Source organism: Engystomops pustulosus, chromosome 7, assembly GCF_040894005.1.
Source record: "Engystomops pustulosus chromosome 7, aEngPut4.maternal, whole genome shotgun sequence".
NCBI lineage: Eukaryota > Metazoa > Chordata > Amphibia > Anura > Leptodactylidae > Engystomops > Engystomops pustulosus.
This window is the reverse complement of record NC_092417.1, coordinates 46,653,480-46,668,158: the sequence shown is the minus strand read 5'-3', so window position 1 is coordinate 46,668,158 and position 14,679 is coordinate 46,653,480. Positions and strand designations below refer to the sequence as shown.

The window sequence follows — 14,679 nt, the reverse complement described above, 5'->3', positions numbered from 1 at the left end:
TCCCTCCAGGTCATGGGAAATAGACAGTTCATACTGAGCAGACTAATTCCCATGACTGGGGAGGACCAGGTCCCTCTGAGTTATAGGAAATAGCCTCTTCTATGTGAGAAGGCTAAATCCTATAACTATCCAGCACCTCACCACTAGGGGGCGAATAGGTCCTTCCCAGTCATGGGAAATAGACAGCTCATACAGAGCCAGCTAAATCCCATGACTGGGGAGGACGGGTACCTCTGAGTCATGGGATTTAGTCACAATCCCTTAAACATAAAGTCCTATGTAACTCCTCCCCTCCACATACACGTGCAAAAACTGCAAATCACATGGTCTCCGCCTCCTGTGACGTGCGCACTACTGTAATATATGAAGCACAATATATACACTTCCCATGAGAGGCCCGCCCCTTCCCTTGCCCTCAAACCCACTCCATTCTCGTAAATCTACCTATCGTTTCAGATTTCAACATTCTATAAAAAAATAAAATAAACCTAAAATAAAAAAGAATGCAGTAACTACTGGATTTTTATCTATTGTACTCATCACGTGACGTGCTATAGAGGTTCTATATATTTTATTTTACTTTTTAGTAAACCGTGGCTCTTGAAGGTGACGAATCTGCAGGGAGGAAACCCGCGTCGCCCCGCCCACGTGTTCCTCCTGCAGATTGAGGAGATTGTAGAGCTGCGGCGAGGAGGTCAGTACGGGTGGTCTCGGGTGTTCTTACAGGGGATGGGGGTGTAGTGCGGTGTGGAGGGGTTGCATGTGTGAATTCATTACTGCTCAGCTATGACTAGTAGTTGTGTGATGTGCACTTTACCCTCTGCTGCTGTGTCCTAGGGACACCCTTGCCGCATACAAGCCACCATGTCCTACTTCCTGAACCTGTGTGTCCCTGGTGTTGGAGGCTCTGCCTTCATCTAGAATTGTTGTAGTAAACCAGATGGAAACATTACACCATGTGATTGAATCCTGTGCATCTGTTGAATGAATGAATGAAGGTGCAATACCAGGCACAGCCACAGTTGCGTGTATGGTGCTGGGCCATTAAATGGGTGGCACTGTGTTTGCAGAAACAGTTTAACCCTTCCATTCAGCTGGAATATTGTTTCCATCTTAATCCTGCAACCATGGTTTAATAAAATGCACACTGCATCAGGCAGAGACTTGGCTACACCCAGGCCAGGCAGTTACAGTTCAGCGGTGTGCACAGGATGAATTTAGGATACAATGAACTTATATTTCATGTGATGTGTGATCCAAGACCTTGCTACGGGCTGACTACACTGCTGGGGATAGGATTCCTTGCATCATATCAATATGTGATTCAAGGAGTCGCTGCTTCCCAGCTATACAACAGCACCGACACATTACTATAGCGCTGCTGTTTAACAGGGAAGTGGGGTCTCCTTGCGTCATTTATCCATATGATGCTGGGAATTAAGTCACACAGGACTGCCCTTAAGGTTTGATCATTCACATATATGTATATATCTCCTCTATGCCCTTAATAATAATACTCTTTATATAGCTCCATCAAATTCTGTAGCGCTTTACAAATCATAGGGAACATATACAAATATAATATGACATTACAGAGTACAAACATTCATATGGAACAATAGGAGTGAGGACTCTGCTCACAGGAGCTTACAGTCTATGAGGATGCGGGGGTGACACAAGAGCTTACAGTCTATGAGGATGAGGGGGTGACACAAGAGCTTACAGTCTATGAGGATGAGAGGGATGACACAAGAGGTATAAGAGCTTGTATAATGGTCCAGCCATTTTTTTTTATAAGGGAATAGTATAATATAATTTAATAAATAAAAGTTCTGCTGCTTGAACCAACCATCAGCCACCATCTATACAAAGTCCAAGGTGAAAGTGACTTTAGAGAAGCCTGGAGCTTGGTATGTATCTGGTGTTTGCCAGATAACCGACAGGAGGAGGACACAGGATTGATTAGTAACGAGAGAGGTGACATTTCATGCAGTTAGTGATTATGATAGACCTGCCTAAAAATATGTGTTTTAAGAGCATGTTTGAAACTTTTGAGGGTGGGCATAAGTCTGGTAGTCCAGAGAATTAGTGCAGCTCAGGAGAAGTCCTGGAGAAGTGTATAAGAGGTTTGCATTAATCTAAAATCACTTGTAGATCGAAGAACACGGGTAGGGCAATAGAATGGGACAAGAGAAGAGAGATAGGGAGTTGCTGCATTATGCAGAGCTTTGTGGATGAGGGTGATGATTTATTTGGAAGGAGACAAGCAGCCAGAGCAGTCATTGGCACATACTGTAGGTCTGAAAGACGAGCCTGGCTGCTGCATAAAGAATAAATGGTAGAGTAGAGAATTTAGTGGAAGTGGAAGATCGATTATTAGGGAGTTACAGTAGTCTAGTCCAGAGTGAATCCGTTTGACAATCAGTATTTTAGGGATATTTAGGGATATTTCTGAGTGAGCAAGGGATTGAATTAATGGTGAAAAGGAGAGGTCAGAGTCCAGCACAACCCCAAGACAGTGGGCCTGCTGCCACGGTGCTATAGTGATCCCACAGACCGAGATGGAGAGGTCAGGGTTGGGTCAGTTAGTAGATGGTGGAAAATAAGAAGTTCAGTCTTAGAAAGATTAAGTCTCAAGAAGAGAGAGGACATGATGTTAGAGACAGCAGAGAGACAGTCACTGGAGTTCTGGATTAAGGCAGGGGGGATGTTATGTGCAGAAGTATACAGCTGGGTGTCATCAGCCTTGATGTCCTTTTCATATTAGTGGGACTTGGGAGCTGTACCAAAAGGGTGCAAGAGTCTTTCATTACAATGATGTTTCTGGTCCCCGCTGATCTTTCCTGTTGAAAAATCCCTTTTATTTAGAAATAATAATTTGACCTTGATATCATTTTTTTATTCAAGGTCACCCATTCAGAATATGTTGGATGTGCACTTTATCTGTGTATCACAGCTTTCCATCCCCTCACATTAAGCATTATGGATATACCTAAGATGTGTGCATATTTAGTGCATCAATATATGTATAACATGTATTTTATGTTCCTTTTTTTTTTTTTTTTAGGTAACTGATTATAATTTCTAGAAGTCATGGCAGCTCAGATCTCAGAATCGGACCAAATTAAGCAGGTAAGTGGCCACAATAAGCTCTTACCATCTAACATGTGTAATCCTGCTTATGTGCCTTCACAGCCATACATCCTTTTTAAAGGGGTGTGATATAATGTTTGTTTTAACCTTTGCACAACACTTACCCTGAATGGAGGTTACTTATAGGCTTGATATTAGTACCAATCATGGGTTTAAACTCGATTGGCACCGCCCACTGTCCTTTGATGGCGAAACCGTGCGAGTCCTTAGCGCTTTAGTTTTGTCATTTCTTGACTCCATAGTGCTAATAGCCTTTCAAGTATTTGGTATTTGTCAGAAGAATCTGTACCCAGTCCTCTCTTTGGTCCCATAACTTGGTTCAGATATCTGGTTTTTATATGCCTGGCGCTACAATAGCCCCAGTTATTATTTGGCAGGTTTCTTCAGTCCACTTGTACACATGTATAACTGGTGCACGGCCAAAGTTTACTGACAAACTTTTCTTTGTTCTCAGTTTAGGGAATTTCTTGGGACCTACAATAAACTGACAGAAAACTGCTTCCTGGACTGTGTAAAGGATTTTACTACACGAGAGGTTAAGCCTGAAGAGGTATGTCCTGTTCTCTGTACACATTACGGAAAAGTTAGTTGGTGAATTCTGTGGCCCTGCTTCCATCTTCCGTCTTGGCCCTGTTTCTGTCACCACACATCTGTGTGCAGGAGTTAGTGGCATCCCTAGGAGTACCACGAGTCTAAAAGGGGTTCTCCAGTGATCTACAAGTTACTGATTGATGGGTTCTCAGTTATTAAACCCCCACAGATCATGAAAACGGGGGTCTGTTGTACCTGCAGCTTCATTTACATCTATGGCGCTGACAGAGATTCGAGAGTATGGCGCTTGGCTATCTCTGTCACCACCATATTGATATACAGAGCAGCCAGTGTATGCACAACTTTACTCATAAGGGCCCCTCACCAGCTCTGAGCTGACTGTCCCTGGGGGTGATGTACAGCTTCTGTGACACTGACTCACTGGCTCTGTGAGTGAGAACGTGTCCACCCAGCTTCACTATCCACAGTGTGCAGGTGCTGAAGGATCAGGGACGGTGGCGAGTATACAATATATATATATTTTTTTAAAGAAAGAGGGTGCACACTTCAAAATTCATACATGGCAATGTGCGACACTACACCACCGGCCCATAAGGACCTGTGGGTGGTTTAGTGGCACAAATCGCCCTCACAGGTTTCCCTTTAAATTACTAGTCATTTTGCGAGACACAGCTATGATCTCTTCTATGAACTGTGTGTCTGTACAAGACCAAGATGTATTCTTCTGTACTTGAAGTAAACAATGGTAGCAGAGCTTTTTGGTTAGTAGTAGCAGAAATGTAGAAAAAGTAGTTTTTAATGCAGTTCTTTCAGGTGCCCTTCACTATGAAGTGCATTGAACTTTTCCCAACTCCGTTCTGAGTGAAAACTCTTCTAGTTGCATGCAAAAGCTTTTTCTTACCACAAAGGGCGGGTCTGCGGTGCAACCCATTTAAAAGGGGAGCACTTCATGTTGAAGGACCACCCTCAAGGCACTTGGCGGGTCCTGAATTTAAAATGGCCTTTAATGTTAATGGTAATTTTTTTTTTTTAACCGATTTTGTTTTTGCCATGTTCTTTATGTATTTCAATGAGCATGTTCCATTTCCCAATGGATAGGCCCATTGTCTGAGTTGCACGAATCAAAGCCGGACCTATTCATGCCCAGCTGCATGAACATGTACTTGTAGCCTGAAGCTGATTCTTATTTTAATACTTGATATTACTAAAGTGCACTTTTCTTTCCCTGTTGTTAGATTACTTGCTCAGAGCATTGTCTACAAAAGTATCTAAAAATGACACAGAGGATATCCATGAGATTTCAGGAGTACCACATACAGCAGAACGAAGCCTTAGCTGCCAAAGCAGGACTTATTGGTCAGCCTCGATAAGGTCTGAGAGAAGGTCCTATCTGTCCAGCCGACAACAAGCAGAGATGTTCCGGAAAGAACGCCCTGGAGGGACGGGACTACTCCCAGCATTGATGATGCTGAAGAATGGCTGATATTGGAAGAGACTGGTAATGGGGGGGGACAGTCATGGGCTGTGCCCCCCAACAAGTGTCAACCACTAGACATCCTGAAGACTTCTAATAAAATGAGATTCCATTGTCAGACCTCAGACTGGCAGACACACAGATGATATTACTTGTTTGTGTTTCTTACCTCTTTTGGAAGATGTGAAATTGAAGACCATGGTAGCCATATTATTCATTGGAAATAAACTTGGTTACAAAATAATTTGCTGAATATTCCTGTATTTGTGAGGGAAAAAAAAGAACTTGTATCCAACTTGGTCCACAGACATAGCCTGAAACACTGTGACAGGGAGTACAGAGCACTTAGAGGAAATTTGTATTGGTTATTCAGGTACCATATAGAGTTTACGTCTGTTAGGAGTAAGGCTGAATTTACACCAACGTGCCTGGTGGGCATACATCCGGCGGGATGCGGACGCCCCTCCCCTGTCCATAGAGATGCAAAGCATACGGGCCATGCACACAGGGAATGATAGGGCATGTCCTATCTGTTTCCTGTGTACGGAGTGATACTGTGCCACACATATAGACACATACGTCCCCCATATGGTCGTGTGAATGCGGCCTAACAGATGGGCGCTTTTTCATGTAGAAAGTTCCCATTGGTTACTAAACTGCCCAATCCAGAGACTGCAGGAGATAGCTAGTCTGATTTTAAAGCATATTGTCTTTGAAGATGTTTGGTGCAGCAAAGTTGCTCCATGTTCTTGAAGGATTTACTGGACCAAACCTTGAATCAATGAACTCGGGTTTGGTCGGTCTGCATGGAGCAACTTTTTTGGTCTAAACCGTGTGGGCAACAGGATGAAGAAAGACTGCATCTTCACCACAAAAGCCGCTGCATAAAAAAAAAAAAAAAAAAAAAAAAAAAAAAACACTTTTAAGGGCAACAACTTTAGTTTTATTTTAAAAAGTCTTAACTGTGCCTTAACCTCCAGGAAAGCCCCTGCTAGGTGATACCTTCCTTCCCTACACAGATCCCTTGGGCCTCTACTAGATTTCACAGAACTGGATGATTCATCATTTATGAAAAAATTATGTGTATTAAGGGGAACAGCAGGAACCTTTAAGGGGTATTCCGTTTTTCAGCAAATAATTGATGCTTTATGATATCATGTTTATGGTTTTATTGGCTGTGCCCTTCAATAGAAACCTTAATTGTTCACATCTTGCATTTAAAGGAAATCTACAATTTGATTTCCTGCATTATGAAGCAAACATACCTTGAGAATGCTGTAGCTACTCTGATGCAGGATCATATCTTGTTTAATCCCTGTGCTGAGTGGTTTTGCTGAAACAACAATTATAAAATTTAGGACGCTGTGTTGCATGCTGCTTGCCCTTCATAAACACATTACACAAAGCTTTCTGAACTGTCCAGACAGGACTAATCAACCTGAGCTGGATGACTCATACACAGCAGAAGGGGGATGGTGCAGCGATTGATTACTTCTGCCTGTCAGACACACAGTAATTACATCATTCTCTGGAGCAGTGCAGACTTAATGTGAGAGGAGAAGCGCCAAGCAGCCACAGAAGTGACAGAGCATCATTATCCTGAGTTTGTATAATTGTTTTTTCAGCAAAACCACTCAGCTCAGGAATTAAACAAGATATGTTTCTGCATCAGTATAGCTACAGCATTCTCAACGTATATTTGGTTCATAATGCATCAAATCAAAAGGTAGATTTTCTTTAAAAAGGGTTGTACAGCATAATATGTATATAACATATGGTGTGTACAGTGTGTGTGTGTGTGTTCGGCTCCAGGTTTCATTAGACCCCTGGTCGATAGAGCTTCTTTGCACTGAACTTGCATGGCGACATTAAAAATCCAGAAACTAAAACAGTCTCCTGTTCCCTAAAATATTCCCTAGTTTATCATACCAAACAGCCCCTTATGGATTCATTAGATACAGTCCACTCACACGCATGGATTTCTTCTGTACAGCCTTATGTGGACCCCCCCAAGGAACACTTGGCCCTGGCACTTGCCAGGTATGCCCTATGCTGATGCAGACCCTGTGTATATGCTCTATATGTGTGCACATAAGTGTATAATTGTGTGATTGTAACTCGCATGTGTGAGTAGACAAATATGTATATTTAAGTGGGGAGTCTCTCCTAGTTACGCCCCTGAAAGCAGGGGTGCACAGCCCGCGGCCATCGCCCTGCGACTTTATTGCACTTTTGCTGTGATTCAACACAATAATGCTATAAAACATGTGTGCAGTAAGCACACTGTGCTTCAGGACCTTCTCTGTACAGCCAAGGACATGTCACGATGTCATCAACACATCATCCCCCAGTTTCTCCTCTATGCATAGGACAGGGAACTAGACCTGAGGGGGCAGGCGGTGGGAACTAGACCTGGTTCAGGTCAACTATCAACCCAAACACCGATCTCCCCCCCCCCCCCCCCCCCCCCCGCAATTAACGCTTTTGATTGGTGCCAGCAACCAATCACAGGTGTTAACTGTTTAGCTGCTGGTGCCAGCGGCATTTAAATAGCCAAGGCCCCACACCAGGCTCAGCCATTTTGCAGTGCAAAATCATTAGGAGCGATGACCATCCCCAAAAATTGTTACTGGCATTTGGATGTGGTCCGCTCATCAATACCCATCATAAAAACAAAAAAAAAAGGAGCAAAAATGTAAAGGTTTAAACCATGGCCTTTATTGATGCTCTTCAGAGAGCGCTGTTTACATACACAACTCTGCGTTGCTTAAGAAAAACAGAAAAAAGTGCATATTACACCCCCTCTGGCAGCTGAGAAGGTCCAATCATCTGTGCTGGAAAGAATCAAAGTTCACAATGCAGCAAAATAGAAGAATAAAAAAAAAAAAAAACCCAAAACTTTATTTTAGCAATTATTACCCATTTTTAGTGTTTTGCTCAGATGTTCGGCTATTGTGAACAAGTTTCTGATATACAGAACCTTTCCTATCCGCTGTTCTCCACACAACACTAGTCTGAGTCCAGAAGGCGCAATGTGTTATATATACGGTGTAGCCCGATCTCATGGAAGTGAAGGTGGAGAAACTGAAAGAAACCATTGGTGATCTACCAGTCATACATACATTACAGACCGTATGAATGGTGGGTTATGCTCAAATGGCTGAAAAACATCGCTCTAGAAAAATCTACATTATTCTACACATAATAAACACAGAAAAAAGGGGTTAAAAACCCTTTCTTTTAATGTACAAACATGAATAAAAAATTGATAAAAAAATCACTTTTGTACATAATGTATATGCAAAAAACTCTTAAATACAGGTTTCAGGAAGATCTATTTACATAATGTAATAGCCTATGGAATGACCCACAGTCCTCACATGTCAAAGCTTCTTTGCTGTAATGCTGCATCGCAACGATTGGAGAGAAGTTCTTCAACGGTTGGATAGGAAAAAAATATATATAATGAGTTTGGCAGTATATTAAATATACAAATAAAAAAAGAACAGCTACCTGAAAACTGGAAGGAGCAAGGAGGAACAAACTATGAAATCAGATTTCATAATTTTGAGTGTCGGGACGCAAAAAGTATGTTAAAGGAAATCTACCATCAAAAATCATGATAAACCAGGGGCACTTGCTCATAGATCCAGGCACTATGACTGTGGTAATCTTCTTATAGTTGTTATCCTTTGTCTCCTTCCATCTAAAATCAACTATTAAAATTATGCTAATGAGACAGAATGGCTCTGTGGGGTATTACAAGAGCCCCTCAGTACTGTAGCTTTACAGTCTGTTACAATGTGCAGGAGCATTTAAGCAACTGTGCGCTGCTGTGAGATTACATCAGAGGGAGGGGAAACCGTGTAACAGCCTCTGAAGCTAAACCATGGAGGGGGCTCTGATAATGCCTAATGACTCATTAGCATAATTTAAAATGTTGCTTATAGACATGGATAACACATACAGAAAGATTACCATGAGTAAGTGCCCCTGGTTTATAGTGCCCGACTTTGATCGTAGATTTCCTTTAAAACCTAGGTTCACTCAGAGTGGATTTTTTTTGTAGAGCAAAAACACACAAATTTAAAAAAGAAAAAGTATAAAGTCTGTTTTTGACTTACAAAAAAACCCCACACAAACTGTGTGACCCGAGCCAAGAGCTAAAGGTGTACTGGAAGAGAGAACTAAGCTAAGACCCTTCTCTTAATTTTTTTTTTTTCTGTTTTATTAATATTTTAAAAAATACATAAAAATACAACATCCAATGTCTGAATAAATATATTTAACAGGTTGCAAGATAATACCTTATTTTACACAAGAAAAAAAAAAAAGAAAAAAAAAATTTCCGCTTTAGAAATCTCGTTAAATAACTTCGCTGTCGTCATATATTTTCTTTTTGTCTTTTTGTAACAAAATAAAAACTCTGAAAAATTACATTAGAAAAAAAAAAAAAGAAAAAAAAGACAAAATAGATTTGCCAAGGGGTAAGGTAGTCCACTGAAAACGGATTCGCGATTCCACTGTAAACATTAAGAAACATTTAAAATAGTTGCATAATTCTGTGCTCTAAATTCCTGTAAAAAGTGGAAGACCATTTTATTCTTCATGTAGTTTTCAGTCTACTACATTCCCTTTCACAATTTATTTTGTCTGGCTTTACAGCTTTAAAACTGGGCACTCTGCTGAATACATTGGACTTTGGCAGTTCTGTACATTGCAAGTGCTTCCGAAAACACAGCCTGTAAAAAACACAAACATCAGGAGCTAGTTTGCAGCTTAGTCGTAAAGTGCAGCTGCCGGGGATTGTATCTCTCGTCGCACACGGCTGTCTATTGTATGAACTTGCTATATTATTGGGCTTAGGTGGGGAGGGGGGATACCTGGGAGAAGCTCCTTGAAATTTTATTCAGACATTTGTCGAATTTACTCTAAAAAGATTGTTAAGGTTGAACAAAATAAGAAGCCATTGTGGCGCGCTGACTGCTAGTCTCCTATTCCTAAATCATAGTCTGATTTAATAAGACAAAAAAAAAAAAAAAATGACTAAATGGAAATAATAAAAAAAAGCAATCCAGCAGAGAAAATTTTGAAAAAAAAAAAAAAATACTTGGCAATGTCAAACTGGTTGAGTGCTTTTTGTGTGTTTGGATTTAAGGGGAAGGGAGAGGAGAAGTGTCCATGGCAGCGGCTGCTGGAGTGGAGGTGAGGGCACATATCACCTGCACTCTAGAGCCAGTGTGTTCTGTGGGGGAGAAGAGGACGCAGGGCTCATTCCAGTCTCAGACGACGCTGATGACGTTGACGCTCCGGTGTTGGACACTGAAAAAGAATAATAAAATATGGTTTTGTTTAAATTAGAAAATTAAAAAAAATAATAATAATAATAAAAATAATACATGCATGCACACACATTCTAAATGGGAACCTATAACCAGGGACCTTATTTTCACTAAAGACAGGTTGAAGAAGCCCATCACACCTGCATGTCTTTCTGCCTTTTCTGTACATTTGAATTACAATATAATTGTGTTTTAACTTCTAGGTTTGTTTTGGTTTTGATGCATTGACAAAATAAAAAAAATAAATAAATAAAGTGACTTGTCTGTGCTGCTCTCACACTCCTCAGCTCCCAGCCCCCATCTTTGTGCTCCTGTACAACTACTCCGCCCCCCAGTGTTGTCAGGTCACTATACGGTGAGCTCTGTCCCTGTGTGAGTGAAAGAGCAGGATGGAGGAGCTGTACAGGTATAGTGACACAATATTTCCCATCTGTACATAGAGCTTTATATGTCTGTAGTTGAATATTAGCAGCTGGTCCTCAACTACAAGGAGGCAGAGTAGTGATTTGAATAGACACTGGCAGCCTGGGAGATAAGAGTGAAGCTACTCTGCATATCAGAAAAAAGGTACAGTGCCTCACTGGCAGCTAATTTTAGGTTATATGGGGAGAATTTGCAACCCTTTATCAGAAGTCATTGTTAGTCAGGGGGGTAAAATTGTGGTGACGGGTCCTCTAATCTTTCCAATTCTCCCTGACCTTTCTGCCTGATCTGGGATGGATTTCACAGATTGACCACAATGCAAAGGACAGGAGCCAAAGCAACATAGAAGAAGGGTCTCCTTGTATAATATATGCAAGAAGTCCAGCCCAGAACTGTGCTGAAATCCGGCCAGCGCACATCAGTGGTTCACACACTGACCATGCCCGTGTGCAGCCAGCCTTACTGATCAGCAGAGGATTAACCTTTTCATTCATGGAAAGATTTCTGAAAGACCATTTATGTCAGGGTGATGCCTGATGATTCCATTTATCACTCCGTTATGGGCTTACATTCATGACAGTGTGATGGCAACTACTTGTATTATTGCTAAATAAAAAAAATTTAAAAAAAATTACCTTCACGATCTTTCTTTTTTAACCGCTTCCGCCTCCTGTCTATCGTTGCTACTTCAGATTTCAAAGACATATAGTATTTCCTGATTTCCTGCAATTTGTCTTGGAGATATACAATCTTCTCTGCTCCGCTCATGTTGTCCAATTCACCTATGGAATATATGGAAAAACATGCAATTAGCACTAGAATTCGCAACCTCAATTGGTACAAAAGCCTCTGCATATGGATGTAACCTGGTGTTTGTGCAAAGTTACCACCAAAATTCAGCATAAACCAGGGACATTTACTTATAAAGTATTACCACGGTCCGTGCCTGGATCTATAAGTTTTATCCATGACCTCCTTCCTTCTGAAATCAACTTTCCATTTCCAGAGCCCCTCCGTACTTTAGCTTTGCAGGCTGTTACACTGTGCAGGAGCACTTCCCTCTCCCACTGTGTGCTAAATTTCCTCTTCTGCAGTGAGATTACATCAGGCAGGGAGAGGGGGCACACAGGATAACAGCCTGTGAAGCTGCAGCACTGTAGCCTTTCAAGCTCTTTCTAATTGTACAAGTTGATACGGTTCCTGGATCTAGGAGTATGAGTAAATTTATGCTGGATTTTGATGGTAGATTTCCTGTAACCCCTTCATTACTGCCATATGGCTATACAGATCCTATTTGCACATGCCTCGTGCAGAAAAGACGTTTATAAACGTCATGACAGTGACCATCGGCTGTATCTCCTGACCTTGGAGTCATATTAAATAGAAGAATCTCTCCTTTAATATGATACCTGGATTGTGTATGGAAGCTTCACAGAACCAGATATATCCACTCTTAAAGTTACAAGAGTGCATCTGCATCTGTTCCTGGGAAAAGGTGATGGAATAACGCTGTACATATTTATAACGTATTTCGGTAAAGGTTACAAAAAAAAAAAAAAAAAAAAGCAGCTTTTTTCCCCCAAATTTGTTGTCAATGTAACTAAATATAACTATCCTATCAAAAGTTAAAGTCTACATGTCATTGTTATGATAATGTAAAGCATTTCCAGACATTGACCTGGGCATTCAGGCACCAATGACTTAAACCCTGTTCTTATGATCTGTGGGGGTCCCATCCCTGAACAATCAGTAAGTTAGGCCCTTCTAAACTTGCAGTGGCTTTCCTAAAATCCATGTGAAAAATGCCATAGTGCTCAATGGGGCAGATTTATCAAGCAGTCTGAATGTCAGAATATTTCCAATTGCCCATGGCAACCAATCACAGCTCCCCTTTAAAATATTCATGAGCACTGGTCAAATGAAAGCTGAGCTGTGATTGGTTGCCATGGGCAACTGGAAATATTCTGACATTCAGACTGCTTGATAAATCTGCCCCAATGTGTCATGACGTCCATTCTGCACATTTAGAGTCCAGTGGTGGGAAAATACAGACTCCGAGATGGAATTAACAAAAACAAACAAAAAAAAACAAACACACTTTGAGTATTGAGATAAGGCGCCATTTTATTTTTCCATTGCTCTACGCGTCAGCTGGGTAAACTTCAGGTGTCATGGTCATGTCCAAATGCTGGTGTTACAGCGGGGTGTCAGCTATAGGCTATAACAGTGGATAACCCCTATAGTCTCATCTGTAACCTAATGAAAGTTGTCGTACAATGGACTTTTTTTTCTGGCGCAACATTAGCCAAATCCCACAATTCAAATGCTGTGTGTGACCACCGCCTAAAGAGTCAAACCCCCAGCAACCAACACGGATTATATCTTAAAGTGTAATCCGTCAGCTCCTGAATGTAGGTTAAAGGACATCTATCGGTACCATCAGATTTACGGATTGTGGACTAGTCCGAATTACAAGCTCCTGAGGAATCCTTCTCAGAACTTCTTTTATTATAACCCTGTACGCTGTGATTTTGCCGATACAGCATTATACAAAAAAATTAAGCCTCAGACTGATTAACATACATCACCGGAGCGCCTCTGCTTATAATTTATTCACTCCCACTCGCTCTTCCAGTCCAGGCAGCTCTTTGCAATCTGAATGGGCAGGATTAGGCCATTCAGATTACAGAGAGCCAGTGATATCAGGGACCAGGTGGGACTGAAACAGTGAGGGCGAGTTATACAGACTGATTTGCATACATTTTATAACTCAACTCAAAATTGTGCCCTTTAGGGCTATAATAAATGAAGTTCTAAGAAGGATTCCTCAGATAGATGTAAAGTGTCCTGCATCATATACACATCTATTTTCAAGCAGTTCATTTACTGCTTGAACTTTATCCAAAACAAAAAGAAACAAAGAGTTACACAGATATTTTCCAGTGTTCACTATGAAGACATCCTCTTGCATGTATTGCGTAGGGCCAAGTATAATAAAATTTATATAAAGTAATATATTATAATATATTTTATACTTACTGAGCTGTAACGACCACTTGTGCGCTCTGGAGGAGTGTAGGTGCTTCTCTCGATGCTTATCCTTCTCCAGATCTTTTGTATGCGGAGATGTGATCCTTGCTGGTGATCGCATGATCTTCTGAGGCTTGGGGACATTTACGTGTTTAGGGGGAGAACATTTACTTGCGCTGTCCACAGCAGAGAGGTCTTCGCTGTCGCTGCTTTGCCCTGAAACAGGAAATAACAAAACATTATTATTCAGGTGTAGGATTCAGAGTTGGTCATTCATTAGGCTCCTGTGCGGACACCTCACCTATTCCATTCTTCTCAGCTTTCGTTGATGAATTTATTCGCTTTGGTGTACGCTTCTGTTTCTTTGCCAGTGCTCCCATGCTGCTGTCACTAATGCGTTTATGGCCTGAATGGGAAGAAACCAAGATATTACACCAATGAAAAGCCATTGATTGTGTTCAGTACGTGAGAAAAAGGGTTATCACCACATCTAATGACTAATCGAATTGGGACGTGACCTACGATAACTGGATTTTTGGCTTTTGGTTGCGTTTAAGTGAAGTGATGGAACACACTATGAATGTGCAATTTGTATGCAACTTGATGCCACAAGACTCATAGGCACCATGGGTATCAGATGTGTGTACATGTCTGCTACAAGTTAAAGTAGTCATAATAATTCTGAGACATGTTCTGCTCAATGTA

General features: G+C 41.2%; 2 protein-coding genes across 3 annotated transcripts in view; one reads left to right on the top strand and one right to left on the bottom strand.

Annotated features, from left to right (window-relative positions):
* Positions 1 to 575: 575 nt before the first annotated feature.
* Positions 576 to 5,423, top strand: TIMM9 (translocase of inner mitochondrial membrane 9). The gene is made up of 4 exons (XM_072114162.1): positions 576 to 694; positions 3,068 to 3,132; positions 3,608 to 3,703; positions 4,941 to 5,423. The coding sequence occupies exons 2-4, from the start codon at positions 3,094 to 3,096 to the stop codon at positions 5,073 to 5,075; spliced, it is 270 nt and encodes an 89-aa protein (XP_071970263.1). The 5' UTR covers positions 576 to 694; positions 3,068 to 3,093; the 3' UTR covers positions 5,076 to 5,423.
* Positions 5,424 to 10,277: 4,854 nt separating this feature from the next.
* Positions 10,278 to 14,679, bottom strand: part of ARID4A (AT-rich interaction domain 4A) — a 40,093-nt gene continuing 35,691 nt past the window's right edge. For both annotated transcript variants that reach the window (XM_072115772.1, XM_072115770.1), the window contains exons 22-25: positions 14,276 to 14,380; positions 13,984 to 14,190; positions 11,580 to 11,726; positions 10,278 to 10,501 (exon numbers count right to left, since the gene is read on the bottom strand). In XM_072115772.1, the coding sequence (XP_071971873.1) occupies positions 10,398 to 10,501; positions 11,580 to 11,726; positions 13,984 to 14,190; positions 14,276 to 14,380 (563 nt within the window). In that variant the 3' untranslated portion in view covers positions 10,278 to 10,397. The remainder of the gene's footprint in view (positions 10,502 to 11,579; positions 11,727 to 13,983; positions 14,191 to 14,275; positions 14,381 to 14,679) is intronic.

Bases quoted from the DNA above. Each gene is read 5' to 3' on its own strand.
- TIMM9 (XM_072114162.1), top strand. From the start codon at position 3,094: ATGGCAGCTCAGATCTCAGAATCGGACCAAATTAAGCAG. The intron at 3,133-3,607 runs GTAAGTGGCCAC...CTTTGTTCTCAG, and splicing joins AATCGGACCAAATTAAGCAG to TTTAGGGAATTTCTTGGGAC. The intron at 3,704-4,940 runs GTATGTCCTGTT...CCCTGTTGTTAG, and splicing joins GAGAGGTTAAGCCTGAAGAG to ATTACTTGCTCAGAGCATTG.